At 50.2% G+C, this 19936-nt stretch overlaps 1 protein-coding gene across 22 annotated transcripts in view; it reads left to right on the forward strand.

Annotated features, from left to right (window-relative positions):
- The first annotated feature begins 483 nt into the window (after window positions 1-483).
- Window positions 484-19936, forward strand: part of GRIN1 (glutamate ionotropic receptor NMDA type subunit 1) — a 36527-nt gene continuing 17074 nt past the window's right edge. For 10 of the 22 annotated variants that reach the window (XR_003399607.1, XR_003399612.1, XR_003399613.1 and 7 more), the window contains exons 1-12: window positions 484-651; window positions 8174-8350; window positions 12897-12959; window positions 13722-13822; window positions 14405-14526; window positions 15083-15257; window positions 16738-16882; window positions 16982-17065; window positions 18212-18347; window positions 18684-18755; window positions 19258-19385; window positions 19566-19730. Coding sequence is in view for 15 of the 22 variants with exons in the window: in XM_026860747.1 (XP_026716548.1) it covers window positions 499-651; window positions 8174-8350; window positions 12897-12959; window positions 13722-13822; window positions 14405-14526; window positions 15083-15257; window positions 16738-16882; window positions 16982-17065; window positions 18212-18347; window positions 18684-18755; window positions 19258-19385; window positions 19566-19730 (1521 nt within the window). In the remaining 7 variants the exon portion in view is untranslated. The remainder of the gene's footprint in view (window positions 652-8173; window positions 8351-12896; window positions 12960-13721; window positions 13823-14404; window positions 14527-15082; window positions 15258-16737; window positions 16883-16981; window positions 17066-18211; window positions 18348-18683; window positions 18756-19257; window positions 19386-19565; window positions 19731-19936) is intronic. The other 12 variants (XR_003399610.1, XM_026860748.1, XM_026860753.1 and 9 more) reach the window with 4 other exon arrangements.

Here is a 19936-nt window from a genome sequence, read left to right on the forward strand (position 1 = left end):
CCCCCCGTGCCCCCACCAGTTTTCTCAGTTCTCTGTGCGCTGAGGGCCAGATGGCTGACTTGCTCCCTGGCTCTGCTCTCCTTCTCCTGCTCCCAGTCCCAGCTGACCACTTTGTTTGTAATAGTCCTTGGAGGGGAATTACAACTGAGTATTAAATGTGTGGTTAAAGAAATCGCATTACACAGTGTGACTGTAAGGGAGATGTTTCCCTTTAATCTGTAATCCATGAAAGTTATTAGTTTAGTGAGCAGAGTGGCTAGGCACAGCATTTCCATTAAGATATAACCCTGAGCAGACCCATCACCTCCGCGCGGGCTGCAGCCCGAGCCATGGCACTGCACCCCTTGCTCCCTGGTGCAACCCTTACTTTGCTGGTCCTGATTATTTGAATGCCATTATCGCGTTAACATGGGGCTGTTTAACGTTGCAGAAAAGAAAAGGAAAAAAAAAAAATCACTCTTGATGGCTGATGTGCTCCTGTGAAATAATGTTTGTGTCATGTATCCTGTCCTACAGGTCTATGCAATATTAGTTAGTCACCCTCCTGCTCCCAACGATCACCTAACACCAACACCCGTATCATACACAGCTGGCTTCTACAGGATCCCTGTCATTGGTCTGACAACACGCATGTCTATATATTCTGATAAGGTAACTGATGCATGTTTCTAGTCTAGTACCTCATACATGTGGTGTAAATCAGGAGTGCCCATCAGGAGGGATAATGGTGTCTACACGACCCTGTCTATGTGTCTGTCTGTCTATCCACCCTCTCCAGTTAACCCAGCAGCTCCCTCTCCCTCTCTCCCACATTCCCTGGTACATTATTTTTTCGCAGCTGCCAGTGTTGACCTACATAGTGCCGGATGACTTCTGCAGCGCTTCTCTGCCAGGCTGCTGGGCTCATGGCTCTTCAGCCAAGGCAAATGCACAAACTAGCTCCTGCCCTGATCACTAGTGACAGCCGGGGGATCCTGGATGCTCTCTGGGTGCGAGGGGGATGTGGAGGGGCAGGAGGATCCCAGTGCAGCCTGTTCATTGGGCAGGAACTCTCTGGGGCTTTGAGATTGCCTGATTGTGTTCCCTTCTCTGGGTTTATATGGTGTTGGTAGAGGACATAATAGAATTGACTAACAAGTTATCCCGAGGCTTTAAATGACATTCTGTCTAGCCAGCGCTCAAGAAAGAGGTTCAAATTCCAGTGTCTTAAACCACTCTCTGCCTGTGGAAACAGAGAGACTTCCAAGTTGGATGACATCCTCCATGTGCAGGGGCTGGGGGCCGTGCCCTCTCGTGGGCAGTGAGGTGCTGCCCTGGCCAGCTCCTCCATCTTGCAAAGACACTTGGGGATTAGTTTTTAAAAAAGGAGGAGCTGAGCAGAGCCTGACAGATCACATGCCATTGCAGCCTTGGTGGAGGTTTTCACCAAAGTGCATGAGCTTAGGGGGTGAGATCAGGCCCATTTCGAAGCACGAATCGGCCTTTGCTTGGAAAATGTGAATATTCACAAATGCAAATATTCAGTGCAAAAATAGTCACTCCGCCTACATGCTAAATGAAGCCAAATTTCAGGAGGGAGGAGCAGAGGCTCCCAGAAATGCAGCCGGCAGGACTGCTTGACTGAAGCACCAGCAGGTCTTGTCATCTCCCACTGAGTAAAACCACAGTAGAACAACCAGCAAGCCAAGACCACGGCATGACAGCAACAGTGGCTGCCAGGGGCTGGGGACCTGCACGCCCTGGAAGGGTCCCGTCAGGCACTGTTAGAAGAAAAGGGTTGATAACAGAGCTGTCAGACTGAGGGAGAGGGCAGGCAGTAGGTATAAAATTTGCAGGGAGAATTTGGTTTGTGATGCCATGGGGAGGAGATCAGTCTGATCAGCAATGTCACCAAGAGGGGCCATGTCACAGTGCACACGGTGGCGGGGAGAGGAGACCCTGCCTGCTGTCAGTCCAGCTTCATCTCAGCAGAGCCATGCTCACCAAAGCTAACTGGCCCCCTTTTCCCAGCATGACCTTGTGCTGATTTGTGTGCTCAGGCTGAGGGGGTGGGAGCTTACTCAGCAGACTCTGCTTCAGCCATTTTTTTCCTATTTAAAACATGTTTTCTGCAAAAGTGGCTCATAAAAACCACATGGCTCACTTCAAAGCTGGAGAAGTAACCTACTGCGGCAGTGGCAACTCACTGCAGTGGCAGGGAGATGCTCCCCACAGAATATTTGGGGGCGTTGGGCAGGTGCAGGGCTGTGGGGTTCACATGCCTGGCAGACTCAGCAGGGAGGCCACACAGCAGGTCTCAGCCCTCCAAGCACTCCTGCCTGGATGGCCTCATGCTCAGCCTCCTTCCCACCAAGGCACCCAGGGGCTGGAGGGCTTCGAGCTCTCTGCAGAGAGAGGAGTTGCAGGCAGGAGATGGGGCAAAGGCAGAGACTGAGTAGTTAGAGGAGCAAGGACACTGAATAGGAGCTGGAGGGGACAGCAAAGATGGGAGTGGAGTGGAGTGGAGGACAGCAGAGCAAAGGGCCGTGAAGGCATGGGACAGGACAGTGCAAGGCGCTGCACACCCATGCAGGACAGGCTGGCTGGTGCAACACGAGGACATTCAGCTGGTTCCCTTTTTGGTTTCCAGTGATCAACTTGCCTGTTTTTTGGTTGTTTTTTTTGGTTTTTTTTTTTTTTTTAATTCAGGAAATTATATCTTTCAGCTTAGTTTCTATGGAAACAAGCTTGTAAAATCACTTTGTGTGTATGCCCCTGATTGGTTTTGAAGGCATCAGCCAATTTTAGCTAAATTTTACATGGGGTTGAAGTCTCAAAGTTAATTATGGTCCTCCCAAGTCTAAGCTGCTGGGGAGAGAAAAGTGTGGGCCTCAGCACAGACAGGTTTGCCGACTACTGTTTGATGCTCTCAGAGCATCTCCAGTCGAGCACAGCGGTCCACGAACTGTAGTCAGTCTTTCAACAAAGATAGCCCACAGAAAGAAAGCTTTATTGCTCCCAGTATTCAAAGAACTATTCGTTCTAGAAAGGTACTGCAGCTATCAAGCTATCAGGCTGAGCACTCTGGCTTGGCAAGCTTTGTTTGGCCTCTTTGTGTCTACATCTTACAAAATCATTACCTGTTTCTTCACCAAGATCCTCATGTCATTCAGCACAGTCCTGCCTGAATGGTGAGGGGGTCTCTGAAGTCAGAGTCACCTCTGAGGTGAGCAGGGAGCTGCAGGAGGAGAGAGGAGGGTGTCACAGTAAAGGCAGCAGAACGATACCCATTGCTGTAGTGTCCATCTCTATGGAGAGCTCTTCATGGACTGCTTATGGACTGAGCATTGCAAAAATCATGCTCTGACCTTCTCATGCTGGGTCCCCTGAACAGACAAGCTATTGCTTTAGTGGTTTTGTTCCCCATGTGTCATTGGAAGTATTTATATCTCCTTTACATCTCAGCTGAAAAAATGAGATGACATTGATGTCTTGACAATATGAGAAATATGAAATGACACTGAGAGCATTGAGAACATTGCTCATGGGGAAATGCACAGCTCAAGAGTCGGGAAGGTCTGGTGCCGTTCATCACCACCATGTGGGACACCCCTATGTGATGGGGATGAAGGGACATGCCAGGTGCCCCGAGGTGCTGAGCCCCACACTAATCCCCCGTTGAAGAGGCAGTGGAGGAACGAGGGTGGCTCTTAACTGATACCTGCTCTGCTGCTGAAAGAGGTGGAAAATGGAGTTTAGTCATTCTGCACTTGGAGAGACATTTCAATGTCTAGCAGCTTGTCCTGGTAGTTGAAATGAGCTCTGTCTCTCCCTTTCTCCCTCTCTCTCTCCAGCCTGGGTCTGGGGATGGCTTTTCCCTCTGGTTCCTTGTCTCAGTATAACCACTCCATGCCCTCCCGGGGGTTACTGCTCACTGTGAGGGGTATTTTTATTACTGGTCTTACTGGCAGACAACCTTCAGGAGAAACTGTATTATTCAGCATGGGAAGCTGCACTGAAAGTGGGGAGAAAAGTGATTCCCTTCGACCGAGATCAGGGTCAGGACTGTCACTGACACCTGCAAGAAGTGACTGGAGAGGCTGGTTAACATAATGAGATGTTTGCCCTGGGAATGGGTTTCACAGCCCCCGCTGACCACACAGCCCTCATCAGGGGTGGCCTGCAGTGTGTCAGAGCAGATGAGGGGCTCTGAGCACTGAAGCCTGTGCTAATGGCAGTGGTGGAGCCCACTCATCCCAGCGGAGGAGAGCTTTTCACAGGGTCTCAGGATTCAGGCTGGGAGGAGGACAGAGCACACCCACCACTCCACAAGTCTGCTGCTGAGGTGCTGGGCCATTTCCCAGAGGCTAAGTCCTCTCCTCCATGCACTGCAGTGAAAGGCAGACGATGCATTTGTGCCTGAGCTCCCCAGGTGTCTGCCCCACTAAAACCCTTCCCAGCACATGCCTAAGCTATTGCAGAGTTATCTCAGCTCCCTCCCACGTCCACAGCTATAACATGGGGCAGTGGGCAGCAGCTCTCTGATGGGCCTCAGCGACCTGTCTGCTGGCTGGCGGGCAGGCTGGGCAGAGCAGGGGACAGAGCAGCCAGGTTCCTTCCATGGAGACACTGACCAAAGCTGCTTTTTTGTACCCAGCTGATGATTTTTGGTAAATTATCAGCAACTTTATGTATTTGGATCTCTGTCAATCTCTTTGAAACTGCCCAGACAGATCAGTTTTGGAGTGCATTTCTAGGAAGGGGAGTGACCACATGATCTCCACAGATAATGAAAGAAAAGCACATTGTTTCCTCAAGCCTGTAGGAAACATTACTCTGCCAGCCATGGGCCATGAGCTGTGATGAGGCCTTAGGCAGATAGAGGTAAAGAAGATAGAAATCCTTTCACCCATGGACCTGTACAGGTCCTCATGTGGACACACATGCGCTGCCTGGTGGCCCCACAGCCCTGCCTGTACACTCCCTGTACATGTGCACATCCCCTACATACAGAAATTCCATCAGTGGGCCCCCACAGGTGCCCCCTCCCCCAGGCATGCCGTGGCCATGTGCAGACTGTTTGTGCACAGCCATCCAAGCACCCAAGCATGTTCCCTGCATGGGTACATGCACATTCATGCTTTCTGTGTGTGTACGCTCACATTTATGCATACAGAGAGTCCTTGCTTTCACACACACACACACACACACACACACACACACACACACACACACCCTCACCCCCATGATCTACTCAAACTCAGCTTCTCTTCGTATGTACTCATATCAACCAGGTCAGTACCACTAATAATTTGCAATTCCTAAGAGTCCTGACCCAGCACATGTCCTCGGACTCATAAGCACACTCACTCCCAGCCCCATGGGTTTCTGCCACTTGGAAGCCTGGATTCCTTCCCAACCTATATTACTTTTTGCAGAAACAGAATTAAGTGCGGAAGCACAGGGCTGAGCACTCAGGTTTTGGTGGAAATATAGGGAGGTATTGCAGAAAGCCGCTCTTTGACTCAGGGTTGCTGTCAGCAATTCCCACGCTCACATCCCAACCCTCCCAGCAGGCAGCAGGCACAGTCGGAGAAGAGCAAATTATATGAATCCTGCAAAGCATCTTAAAAAGGCAAACTGCTGATGTGTAATTAGGAGCATTTTTTTCTGTATGCCTGATCTGAGGGGAGTGGAGCAGTACATCGGGGACAGTGCTGATGAGCAGTGCAGCTGAAATAGATGTACAGTTGTCTCACATAGGCTGTGTTAAAAAAATCAGGCCTTTATAACAGTAATTTGCCTAAACCTGTGCTAATTATGATGCCTGAATCACTACATCCACATGCGTTCCATTATGGCCCCATGTGTCCATGGGCTGCTTGGCCCAGGAAAGCTCTGTGATGGGTTTCAGAGGGACTTGCCAGAGACCTGTGAGAAGTCACCGCATACGCTGTGATAGGGGTTACCAAATCACACACAACCTGATTCCCAACCACCTCTGCACATCACAAGTTGGACTTGTTAACCTTTGGGGGACTCTACTTTCATCTTTCTGCTGATCTTTGGGCCCTGCAGAGAAGTTCAGGAATTCCAGGTGCTTCAAAAGCTGAGCAGTGTGAGTGCTTACCCTGAAATCTGGACTCAGCATTTGTGATTTGTTCTTCATTATCCTATTTAAGAACTACAGTTCTGTAATCTGAGACCTGAGACATCATCACAGCAAGTCTATGGTCCTTTTGACACCACCTCAGAAAGCAAATTTGCCTGAACTGTTAAACTAAGTTCTCCAACGATTTTGCAGTAAATTTTTTTCATCTGAACCTAATGATAGGTTACGATAGGTTAAGAAAGCCACAATCAGTTTAAACAGTATTTTTGCAAGCTAGTTGGGAAACTAGAAAATAATTTGATGCAGTATATTGAAATTTCAAAGATGTTTTAATTTCAAAAAAGGGTTTGAAATAATTTTGTTAGCATTTTTATTTTTTTAGCCTATATTTTTCTGCCTTTTTTTTTTTTTTTTTTTTTTTTTTTTATTAGCTATTCCGGGTTTTTTTCATTTCTTTCCTCTCCTCTGACTTTTTTTCCATTTCCATTTTAATTTTTCCTGGATTTCCTTGAAATGTTTAAAAATGCTCAGGGATCTTGTGTGCCCCTGGCCCAAGCTGTCCATCTGGACCTGGAAATCCCTGGGCATGTCTGCTAACTCCAGAGAGAGACTGAGCACCGTGTTGGTGTGGAGACCATAGCTGTCCTTCCATTGTTTGTCCCTTTGGGGCTTCTTCCTGATTCTGTTGCTCAGCACTGGGCTTGTGGGGTGAGCTGCATTTCTCCTGCTCTTCATGTAATTGGGAAGGTTTGTATCAGTTATACAAAACTGCAGCTCTGAGATGCTTGTTATGGGTGTCCTGGTTCATTTACTCCTTTGATTAAGCATCCACAGTTCTTCTCAGTCCCTTCAGTAATTAGGAAATGATACCGGTACTTTGGTATTTTTGCTGCTGCCTCTGTCATTTCTGTGTTTTGGGCTACAGCAGCAGAACAGAACCATCTCAGTACAGAGAGACCTGACCATGACAGGGATTTTTAATTATTTTCTATATTTTGCATGGTTTGGTTTGACTTTATTACCATGTCGAGGGTGAGGAAAAGGCATTATCTGGTCTGCCTTTTCCTCCTGAGCAGAACCATGGTGGCCATGATGTCTTTTCCCTTCCAGCGTGAATTACTTGGGCCCATTCAGGACTATTTCTGACCCATGTTGGGTCCAGCCTCTGGATGAGCAGGTCTGGACAAGCCCTGTTTGGTCGAGAGGACCATCCCAGCCTTAAAGAAAGAAATATTATGGTGCTTTCTTTTTTTGTTCTCTCCTTTTCCTTTTTCTGCCTCCCTCCAGCATGTAGGTGGTTTGTCAAGGAGCATCCATGCTGAGCATAAGCACTTTCATTTTCTAATGTTTGACTCTAGGGCATTTTGGAAAAGCTGCATTTTTCAAAACCTCTCTGTCAGCTACAGCTTTTGGTCCAATTGTTCCCCTAAGAGTGCTGTACTTAATTAGGCTGGAATTGCTATTGCTCAATCATCCAACCATGATGATGTCTTTAACCAAATTGGATGGGTTAGCCGGGACATGGGTCCAGAGCTGCATCCTCCTGTGTGCTCTGCAGAACAGGCTGACCTAGAAACAGCCAAACAGCGTATTATAAAACTGCTTTTCTGAACTTCTCTTGTGACAAATAACTAATATATCTGCGTGTACCTGCAACTGCTCCTTGTCACTCTCTAAAGGGAATGAATTTTCTTTTTGATGTCCATTGGTAAGTAATATTTTCAAAAAGTCAAGAGGAAAGGCTATATTTGCACTGAATGTTGCTGACAGTTCATTGCTGGATAGGCTTTTCTTCACCATGAATTTACAGACCACAAAGCAAAAATGTCTCTTTGCCATGCACTGGATTGACCAGAGAGGTACAAAATCATAGCCAGGATTTAGTTCCAGCCAGAAGAAAGAAGTGCAGGTCCCAGAGCCTAGGTCTACCAAAAGTGCCACCCAGACATCTACCAAAGATTGCTGCTCTGCCTCTTTGGCCCTGCGATCCCAGCCCTGTCCCTGCACACCTTCCCGGTCCCCGAGACGCACCCTGGCTGAAAACCCAACCAGTCTATGTTGAGCTCTTGTTCTTCCTTGCAGAGCATCCACCTGTCCTTTTTGCGCACAGTCCCACCATACTCTCACCAGGCCAACGTCTGGTTTGAGATGATGAGAGTCTTCAACTGGAATCACGTTATCCTGATAGTCAGTGACGACCACGAAGGTCGTGCTGCACAGAAGAAGCTGGAGACCCTCTTGGAGGAGAGAGAGTCCAAGGTCAGTTCCTGAACATTGTCTTGTAGCTTTGTTTAAGCAACAACAACAAAACTAGAAGTCTCGGGCTGTTGTATGTATGTAGATTTCTGTATGTAAAACACCTTTTCTTTCCATTGTAACATGGCTAACATGCTTAAAGCATCAACAGTGTCTGACTAGTACCTGACAGAACTTTGTACTTTATTCATTTCACTTGCTTTGCCATGGTCAAAATCTCCTACATGTAAATCGACTACAAAATGAAGGGAAGGATAACCTGGAGCTCTGCAAATGCCTCGCCCAAGATTCCCACCTAAGGAGAGGACCAGTCGCTCAGCTTAGGGAAGCACCTGCCCCACTACAGCCACCCAGGGGCCAGGCAGACCCAGCAGTGCCAAACCAACCCCGAAAAGCAGCTTCTGAATTGGCTAAATGGAGCTCACCTTAGTGGCTTAGGAGGGGCAAGGGCAGCTGGTGCATTGATGCACTGAGGTATAATGCACCCTCTCTATAAAGCTGTCAGCTCTGCGGCTGCAGGCTGACGCCCCCGTTCCCATCTCCATTGAAGCACATGCCAAACGCTGCTTTCCTGACACCTCATGCTGTTACGAGAGGGCGGTTGCGGCTGGCGGGAGCAGCTTTATCGAGGAGGTGCACTGCACCTGCACTCAGGGCCATGCAGGGGAGCAGGGAGGGAGGCAGGGGAGGTCCCCGAGCCTGCTAGAAATTCAGGAGGATTACCATAGGCCTGCTGCTGTTGAGTAAAAGGACTGAGCAAGTGTTCAAGACAAGCAGGGAAGGAGAACACAGGGAGCCATTCAGCTTCAGTGCTTCAAAGGCAGGCGCCTGTCTGGAAGGCAAGGAACCACCTCCTGCCCGACAGGATGAGGTCCCAGCACGTCCTCTTGCCCAGAGCAGGGTGAGGTCCCCTTAGGGTGGGCAGAGCCCGAGCTCATTTCCAAGTCTCCAGCAGCGTCAGGGCAGGCACCCATTCCTGGCTGTTCCCTCCTGGGCAGGGACAAGCACCTGCTCTTCTCCAGCCCCACCAGCAGCTGCTGGACATTTGGCAGTTGGCTGTTGAGATGTGGCCGTAGACCTTTCTTGTACTGAGTTGGAGGCTGAGCTGAGAGACCAGAGAGAGCAGCCTGTCTCTGCTCTTCATCACCTCTTGTCAAGCCACTGGAGGAACAACTGGTGCAGGGGCGTGGGCTGGCACGAGCCACACTGACCAACAGGCTTTTGTTTTTGGCAGTGGTTTCCAAGAAGTTTCATCCTTGCTGCATCCTGGGCCATCGTGAGACACTGGTGTGGCACCAACCATGGTGGGATCCTCCTGCCTCCAAAGGCAGCTTCCCGCTGGGTGACAGTGGGCCAGTATTTCTTTCCAAAACCTCTTCCCAGCACAATGTCCCTCACCCAGGGACAGCTGTGGAAAGGTTGTTCCCACTGTCAGTTTGTTGTTCCTTTCCTTGCATCTTTTGATTTCCACTTTCTGTTTTCCTGCAGCTCCCGTGCACCCCCTTTTGCCACTCCCTCTCATGCCTCCACTCCCTGCTTGCTCCATGCAATGCTTCCAGGCACAGAGTGTATTTCTTCTTCAGCCTGCCCATCCTACAGGAAAGCCTTTGAGATCTGGGGCTTGAAAGATGGGGAGGGAGGGTCTGTCTTCAGACCTGTCCCACATTTGCACTGCATCTACAACATGTCTTGGTGTCTCCTGGCAGCCATTGGGCTACTGCAAAAGCCTTGGCTGTCCTCCAGCCTGAGACATGTGCTCTGTGATGGTAGGTCACCTTGTCTTCCCTTTGGGGTGTGCCACCACATCTTGTTTCTTTTTCCTTTGAGGAGCTTATTCTGGTCAACTGACTGGTCTGACTGGTCTTGAAGGTGGTAGATACCCACATTGGGGCTTTTCTGTCTTCCTCAATCTCTTCTGCTGTCTAATTGCTCTTCTAATCACTGGTGTGCTGACTCTCTTCATGCCATCATGTGGTACCCTGGACCCTTCCCCAACCTCCTCAAGGGCAGCCTGGGCCTTGGGGAGGCAGCAGGCAGGAGACCTGCTCTCAACCTCTACAAGGCTTCTGTCACAGCCCCTGAGGACCTGGGAGACCTGCTATGGGTCAGAGACTCACCTGCCAACCTGAGCTCTTGGATATGAGCATAGCTTTTTCCCTGGAGTCTGCGCCGGCGCTGGATCTCACTCTGGCACCCTTGAGTAGATTTGCACTTCAAGCAGGCATTTGGAGCCCAGCACTCGGGCCAGGCTGGCCAGCCCTGCATACCCCAGGTGCTGGCCTTATCTTAGGTCTCTCTACAGTAACTCTCAGCCTGGAGCTACTGCTCCTCCCAGCACAACTCTGCTCATTCATATGGGCAGGCCACCATTGCACCAAGGCTGCTCGGGTACAGGAGGGAGTGCCAGACGCTGTGAAAATCAGTCTGTCCATGTCAGAGGTGGCAGATCCCTGGTGTGTGGCTCCCTTTCTCTGGGACAGTGACATGCATGAAAGGGATAAATTTTTGAGTGAGTGCTGGAGAACATGATGGAAGGTGAATTTTGAATTTGTGGGTCCCTGTGTGAAACACGGGCTGAGCAGTAGGGAAGGGCTGCAGGACCACATGGAAAAAATGGGAAAGAGAGGAGACATTACTGGTCTAGTTCTGGCAATAGGGATAGTGACAAGGAAAGGCAGAAGTGATCAGGTGCCATCAGGTCCAGCTTTTCCACACCCAAGACTGCTGAATTTTGCTGACCAGTTTGGTTCAAGGTGCCAGCACATCCCAGGCACACATGGCAATTCATGGCTAGAGGCTGCAAGATGGATGACAAAGTTTCTGGCTAAATTGACAGTGGTTGAGGAGAAGTGGCCAATATCTCATCACTGGAGAATATTCATGCTGTCCTGCTGCAGCTCTGCTCTCCTTGGAGGCAGTTGTTACTCCAGATCTCAGTGTGATCTGGGCAGACTCTAAGAAGCCATTGCAGAAATCTTCACCATGGACATCATCAGAAATGAAGGCAGACCTGGGCTCCAAGCAGATTTTGCCTCCTCAGATACTTTTCCTTGCAAGGACCCAACTTCTTTGAGCAATGAAAAACCTGTCATGCTGTGTCCAAGGAGAAGAAAAGAAAGATCATACAGCTGCACAGAAAGGACATCTGGCAATATGTTCTGCCAAAGACTGTTCTGAGTGCTCAGGAAGAAGCAAGCTATTTAGTTTGGAAAGCAAGATGCAGAGATAAAACCTGGATGCCTAAGGAACAACCTGGGAACATGAACCCCTGCATTATGGGGATGCAGAGGGTTGGGCTCTTGGCAGGATCAGTTGCCATTGCCATAAGATGCTGCAAACTGGAGATCAGAATAAATCTGTGTCCCATAACCCCATACACACAGATCAGGGATGCCCAGGTGGGGTGGGATGGGGCCAAGGAGGTTGGACTATGTTCCACCAAACCTGCCAAGCACTATCTTGCAGGCACTATCAGGTTGATGTTATTGGCCTGACCACAGGGACTGCTCCCAGGAAGATCCGTGGGGCTCTGTGCATGCTGCTGCAGGGTCAAGGTTCCTGAGAGCAGAGGAGGCTCACTCCCTGGAGGAGAGGAAACCTCCAGAAGTAGGGTTCATACCCCTGACTCCTTCGGGGCCAAGCAGAAGAAGTGGCTCAGGCAGGAGACAAGGGATGGAGCAGACTCTCTGCTCCACTCTGTTATCTGCAGGATCAGTGCATGCTGAGCCACCTGCCCCTAGTTCAGGTGTGATGCTCAAGCCAGCAGCATGGAGACCACCAAGCAGTGAACCCCACTAGCCAAATGTAGCGTCAGGATATGGGCACCGTGGTCTCCGGCAGCTGCACCTCCCAAGGTCACCTGTGTGCCGCAGAGCCAAGAGGTGCCCTTGGCCCTCCCCAAAAGCTGCAATGTCATCCCATGATCACCATTGCTTCATATTGCCACGCTTTGAGCCAACACGGGACATAGAGAGCTTTTCTTTCTCTTTTGGATGGCAACAAAGCTCAAAAAATCTGCTCCCTCCTTGCAGGGGGTGAGAAGTTCAGCTGAGACACCTCACTTGCTGTGAACTTTCTTAGGGTGAACAGGATTGTAATGACAATAGTGACGGTAGCAATGCTAATACTCTTAACTGTAACAGTTTGCGTTTATCCAGCACTTTCCGTATACAACATTTTGTCATTTACTTCCACAGTAATTCCATGGAAATTCCATCACTTAGGCCCTTAGAGATGCGTAGATTGTTTCTGAGTTTAAAAAATTTCTTGCTGAAGAATTCCCCAGTCCCACAAGGGAAATGCAACTGCATCGCAACAGCTGTGACACTCAGGCTTGCTCTAACCGATACGGCTTTGCACCGTGACGCTCCCGTGAGAGCTGAGGCACTCTCTCCTGATAGTGGTTTTTGCGAGCTCCAGCGTTATAGAGACCCTTTAGCAAACAGTGGAGGAGGAGGTGGATGTTGGATTGCTTTACTACACGTCATTTTCAACTGTTTATAATATTCTTCTGTGTCTACATATTTTCTCTGTGCACATTATTCATCAGAGTAAAAAAAGGAACTATGAAAACCTCGACCAACTTTCCTATGACAACAAGCGAGGACCCAAGGTATATATGCATGGAAATGCACGCCGCCCACCAACCTAACTAGCAAATGAAAAATAGCCACAGCCACCAGAAAAATAAAAAAGAAAAAAAATAAAAAAGAGAAAGAGAAAAAAAAAGAAAAGAAAAGAAAGAAAAAAAAAAAAAGATCCATGACTATGTTTCTTGGTAGCACGTTTTATGTTGAGATAGTTTGGTTTGGACTTGAGAATGGAAACCTAGCCAGCTGACCCTGGAAGGATTTCTTTTTGAAACATGCATGTGAACCAGTAATTAACTTGCAAGTTTGTTTTTTTTTTTTTGAAAAGTTGAACCAACCCCCTTTCCTCCCCAAAGGAAACGGTTCCTTGGTGTAAGTTGCTCACTTTTACTCCCAAAGGTTAACCCTGTGCGATATGTTTTTTTTCATTTCCCATGTTTTTGAAAAACAACTCTCGTTTGAGTTTTCAATTGCATTTCAAAGCCTTTTTCTCTTTCCTGTACAATGCACGCCTCTTTTTGGGTCTTGATTGACTTCAGTTTGCATGCACAGTGCAAAAAAAAAAAAAAAAAAAAAAAAAAAAAAAAAAAAAGAGAAAGGAAGGAAGGAAAGAAAGAAAAGAAAGAAAAGAAAAGAAAAAAAAGAAAAAAATAGCTATAACCAACCTTATTTGGCAGAGTTTTGTACAGTTTAATGAATTCTCTTGACCCTTTTCTAGATAGCATGGCTCTCACAAACAGTCCTGGGTCTCCCACACTAACCACCTTTGCTCACACTAATCACAGGCTGAGAAAGTGCTTCAGTTTGACCCTGGAACCAAAAACGTGACATCACTGCTGCTGGAGGCTAAGGAGCTGGAGGCGCGCGTCATCATCCTTTCTGCCAGGTAAGGCAGAGCCACCACTTCCCCTCCCTACTGTGATCTCCTCACTCTCCCCTTTGCAGTGCTGCTGAGCACTGGAGTCCATGCAGAATATGGGGCTTGTTGTCCTTTCAAGGAGCATGAGAGAAAACCCATAAAGCCCCACGTTCCAGGCAGTTGGTGGATGCTGTGTTTTGCATGCTGTTGGCCAGGGAGCTTGCAGTCATGAGCATGGTTGAGATGCCTGGCTGTCCTGCAAAGTGTGAGCAGCTGCAGAAGCAGCAATAGCTACTCAAGATGTATCCTGATCCACCTGTCAAGGAGGGGAGTCTTATTGCCCCTGTGCCTATAGATGGTGAGTGATAAGGAATGGGCCAGATCTGTGGATGCTCAGCAGTGCTGGGTGCTGTGGGATTAGATGAAGCTGAGAGAAACGTTCCCATTGCATCAAGGAATTAGCCTTTGCCCAGGAGAGCCAGTTATCAGAGGAAGGGTACCTGGGGATGTGTTTTCCCTGGTGCTGCCACCCCCTTGGGATCTGACACAGGAGAAAAGGGGCCATCCGGCAGCCGAAGCCACATTGCCGTTCCCTTCTTTTCGTTGCAGTGAGGATGATGCGGCCACGGTGTACAGATCAGCAGCTATGCTCAATATGACAGGCTCCGGCTACGTGTGGCTGGTGGGGGAACGGGAGATATCGGGCAATGCCCTGCGTTACGCCCCTGATGGTAGGCACCCGCCGGAGGCACGAGTCCCTCTGTCAGCCAGGCTCAGAGGAGCCTGGTCGGAGCTGAGATGGGTGGCACCTGCCCTCCTGGGGACCCCTTGGGCTGGGAGAATGCGATGCCATGGTGGTCCCAAATGAGTGGAGGGTCCCACACGTTGCTTTCCACTCCCTTTACCCACACAGGGAGACAACAGTCCAGCAGCCTTGGCCATGCTGCCATGCCCCAAATCCAGTTCACTGGGGCTTTGCCAGCTGACTGTCACGTGGGGGAAAGGCTTGGGCCATGCAATGGGGATGGAGCACAGGGCGTCAGCAGTCCATGTAGCTGTCCCCAGTCCCCGTCCAGCAGGCAGGACGGTGCCAGCCCCAGCATTACTGCAGCCATTTCTCCTGCCTGTCCCTGCCTGAAGCTCAGGCAACTCCCCAACTACATCCAAGGGATCCTCACCCCATAACCATGTGCTTGGTGGTCCCCAGGCCCTGTGCATGGGAGTAGCATTGGAGCAGCAAGGGTGCCTCGGGGTGCTGACCTGCCTCCTCCTCTCTACTCGTGGCAGGTGTGATCGGTTTGCAGCTCATCAATGGGAAGAATGAGTCAGCCCACATCAGTGACGCTGTTGCGGTGGTGGCCCAGGCTGTGCATGACTTGTTTGAGAAGGAGAATATCACAGACCCACCACGGGGCTGTGTGGGCAACACCAACATCTGGAAGACAGGACCCCTTTTCAAGAGGTATTTGAGAAAGGGTCCTGCTGGAGGGAGCAGAGGACCTACTGGGGGAGAAGCTGGAAAAGGTGGGAGCATGTGAAAAAGGTGCAGGAGGGCAACATGGTAGCTTTGTTCAGAGTATCTGTCATTAAAGCTTTGGGGCATGTGTCATAGGACTGCTTGGACTCTCCTGCATGATTTGTATGTGAGGGCTACATCTCTCCTAGAAAACTAGCCAGGACAGGGGCTCAAGCACTGGCCCCCAGTTTGTCCAGGCTGTTTTAGGCATCATCCTGGTGCCTGTCACCAATTCAGGCAATGCTTGTGCAGCTGGGACCAGTGTGGGCAGGGAGCTACTCTAGGAGGAAGAGATCTGAGGACCATGATCTCCTCTAGTCCAAATCTTAATTCTGTGGGTTGAAGAGAGGAGAAAGGGGATTTTCTGCCAAATCAGGGTGGGAGGATATTTCTGTCAAATTGGAGCTCAGTGCTGTGGACATGTTTATTGCTGAACATTTCAGGACTGCAGCATGGATCAGCTGTGGTTTTGGGTGGTAGGATCTCAGCAGATCAGAGCATGCGCATGCTGGATCCTGCTGCTGTGGGCAGTGTGATCGGCAGATGCTGCATGCACTTCCCAGAACCCAATCTTTGTGCTGCGTGGGGTTTTGTGCTGCAACACTGCAGATGCTGGAGCCACAAGGGCCTCTTCTGCAGGCTGGGTCTTGATAAAGCAGCAATTCTCTTTGCATCAGGGCTCCCTGTGTAGGAGGGCTGCTCTCTTCAGTGCACAACCTGGCACCAGGATGTTGCATTTGGCAGCGGGATCTTGTGCCGGGGGTTGCTCTCTGCAGACATGGTCATGGTGTCTGTGGGATGCCCTTTCTGTCGATCTGTGTTCTGGTGAACATGGGACCTGAAAAGCCTGAAGATTTAGAAAAATTTCTGACATCCTCTGCAGTGACACAATCTTTGGCATGAGTTATTCAAAGTTGTTCTCTGAGGTGCAGGGCAAGTGGCTCAGGCAATTCTTCTGTGTCTTCACTACTGTCTTTTGAGGATTTGGGAGGGCTGCTTCTCCCCTTGGTGGTGTATGTGCATGTCTGAGGCCCTACGCAGACTGTAATGGGCTGGTGCCAGATGGAAGCACCATGAGCAGTGACATGGATACAGCTCCCAGGGGACCCCCAGAAGAAGGTGTCCTCGGGTGCTGTGGGACAGGTCATTCCTTAAGGGAATGGGACTGATCTGGTGAAAAACAAGGGGCAATGACAACAAATACAGTAGTGCAACAATCAAGAAGCGGGGGGTAACCCAGGTATCCCCCCCAGGAGGGGATAACCACAGGTCTGTGAACAGACCATAGGTAGCCTTGATTGGACTTCTATAGGGTAGTGAGCATATGGCAGGCAACCAAGAAAAACCATTTGCCTGATGCCTTCTTAGGTGTCCCTATGGCCACAGCAAGTTTTCTAGGTTGGCCTCGTTCTCTTTCTCTCCATAGGGTGTTGATGTCCTCCAAGTACTCAGAGGGTGTCACTGGACGGGTAGAGTTCAACGAGGATGGGGACAGGAAGTTTGCCAACTACAGCATCATGAACCTGCAGAATCGGAAACTGGTTCAAGTTGGGATTTACAACGGCAGCCATGTACATACAGGCCTGGACAGGTTGGGTAGGAGGGGGGTGTGTGCTGGGGCATCTACCTATGGCCTCACGTCTATCTCCTTCCTCTGGGATTGATCACAGGTCTTGACCAACGACCGGAAGATTATCTGGCCAGGAGGAGAAACTGAGAAACCTCAAGGCTATCAGATGTCGACCAAGTTGAAGGTAACAGCAAATGGCATTAGGGGGTGGCGGGTCTCTTCAGCTCTCTGCATGCAGGGCTGTGGCTTTATCTGCCTCCCACTTCCACTGCTTCATCTGCAGCTGTCATCAGTATTTGAAAACCCAGGGCACCTGCCATCTCAGAGAGGATATAGCAGAACAACTTAGAGAAGGTACGGGAGGGTGTTCAGAGCTAGAGCACAACTTCCAACTGGACACAAACTAGATAAGGTGGCAGGCATCCTTTGGTTTGGAGAGGGATATCTGGAAAGGGGATATGAGAGAGAACAGTAGAAAAGGGATGAAGGGTTAAGTGTTCACCATTCCTCATGGCTTGGGAGCCAGAGGGCACCCAGAACAGGTTTGCAGGAAATACAAGTACAGGCTCCTTTGGCCAAGGCATTGTTCCGTTCTGGAGACTGCTGCTGCTAGACAGTGCAGAGATCATAAGGAAACAGGTTCAAGAGGAGATTTAACAAGCCTGCAATGTTTGGCTTGGGAAATCCCTGAAGAGCTGATGGCCAGAAGCTGAAGGTGACATTGGAAAAAGGTCCCTCCACTCTTGCTTTGCTTCTCATCCCATTCGCTTAAGTGTAGCCCAGCAGCCACTTTAGTGACTGGATCCTGGGCAGGCTAGTCTTACCAGTATGACTGTTCCATTGTCCTACTGTCCAAATCACACATTCCCAGGGTCAGTGAGCCCTTATTCCTGCAGAGGTGGTGCAGATGCATTGGGATGCTGCTTTGCTGAAAAGGTCCAGGGCAGGACTAAAATATCTGCATTAGCTTGGGGCAGTATGACAGTGTTTGGAGCACCATTCAGGGCACTAATCCTGACTATGTGGTGGCTCTCATCAGTCTGCTGTTAGGGAGATGGGTGTTAAAGTCTTTGAGGCTGAGGTGAAAGTGTCACACAGAGGAGGATGCCGATATGGCTGTTCCTCATCTTGGGTGAAGCAAATGTTCCCCATGCCAAAGCCAGGTCCTGCTGCTGGGCTGAGCGGTCTCATGTTTTGAGATGGCAGCTGTGGAGGGCACCACGGCATTGTGACCATGCTTGCGTGGAGAGAGGAGCCCAGCTCCCCACCCAGGAGAACATGGCTCTGGAGGGGAACTAAGACAAGTGGGAGTTCATGCTTTGCCTCGCAGATTGTGACAATCCACCAAGAGCCCTTTGTATATGTGAAGCCCACGCAAGCAGATGGGACATGCAGGGAGGAATTCACCATCAATGGAGATCCTGTGAAAAAGGTCTTTTGCACTGGACCCAACGAGACCATCCCAGGTAACTCAGTCTGGTTGTGAGCGCAGTGGCTCCCCCAGCCTTCCCAGCTGGTGAAGACTCCTATCCAAAGAAGGGTCCCCAGGGACTCATACAGGATGCCCAGAGGATGAGGAGCAGAAAGCTGACAGCCCATTCAGCCCCTAAGTGCCCCCTGTCAGCTCAGCCCCACAGTAGTGCTGTGCAGTAACTGGGAACTGGGATTCAGGGTTTTGACCCCAAAAGATGGCTTTCCCACTGTCTCTCTCCTGGGTGGGCTCCAGGGCTGTTCTGGGGGATTGCATCCCATGTTTCTGTCTCCTGACATGTTCCAATTCTCTTTGCCTTGATCTCAAGCAGAAGTGAGAACCCTGAAGTACACCAGCACCTGCTGCACTGGTACTAACACCAGTTTCACACCATTTTATAATGGAAAGTCTGTTTCAGTATTAGGTGTGAGCACCTGGTGGAGTGTGTGAACTGCTTAGCAATGCCAGGCTTGCCCAAATCCACCTGAAATGCATCCCCTTGGCCCATCACACTTTCCTGTGCACAACTCCCCCTTGCCAGCCCCGAGTTGTGTCCTGTGCTGTGTTCAACCTGATGGATTCATGTTAGCCTTCCTCCAGCACAGCCTGCATGCACCAAGCCCTCTCTGTCCCCTGCAGTGGGTCTCAGCACCAACTCTCAGCACACCTCACTGGGACACAGCAAATGAATGAGACCCCTTTGCCCCCACCTTGACAGCACCCATTGGTGATGGAGGCAGTGGGAGAGGGTGGTCAAGGACCCTGCCTGAACGATATGATCACATCTGATGTGAAACCAGAGCCATGCAGGTGGCTGCTCTAGCGGTGGACAGCCTTGGATCCTGCATGGGGTCCTTGGCAAAGGGCTGCCTCCGCTCATCCCCCCCATTTTCTCCCACCTGCAGGCCGCCCCACCGTGGCACTGTGCTGCTACGGCTTCTGCATCGACCTGCTCATCCGACTGGCAGGGGTGATGAACTTCACCTATGAGGTTCACCTGGTGGCTGATGGTAAATTTGGTACACAAGAGCGGGTGAGTTTGGGCAGCCTGTGATACCTCTTTGCCTGTATCGTGTGTTGAAGCCTCCCCAGGCCTTTCGCTGATGCAGGAGTGGGAGGGCAGTGCAAGGTGCCTGCCACATGTGTGAGGGTCCTGGCTGGTGGGCTTCAGGTGCCAGGGCAGTGGGCTGATCCTGCACTGGCTTGCTGGCAGGTTAACAACAGCAACAAGAAGGAGTGGAACGGGATGATGGGGGAGCTGCTGAGCGGCCAAGCAGACATGATTGTGGCTCCTCTCACCATCAACAACGAGCGGGCACAGTACATTGAGTTCTCCAAGCCCTTCAAGTACCAGGGCCTCACCATCCTTGTGAAGAAGGTATGGGCTGGGATGGGATGTTTTGTAGAACAGGGTACGTGCCCTTTGCTCCCCAGCTTGCAGACACCTGCCATGTCTGCACCATGCCCACCCCACCCAGGCTGCACCCCTGCCCACCCCAGGGCAGCCGCGGGAAATCCTAGCCTTTGCAGTGGGATGCCAGCCTCCAGGCTGCTGGTTTTAATGCTGGGTCTTGCTTCAGCCAC

This window comes from Athene cunicularia (assembly GCF_003259725.1).
Source record: "Athene cunicularia isolate RWA chromosome 17 unlocalized genomic scaffold, athCun1 chr17_part1, whole genome shotgun sequence".
NCBI classification, from domain to species: domain Eukaryota; kingdom Metazoa; phylum Chordata; class Aves; order Strigiformes; family Strigidae; genus Athene; species Athene cunicularia.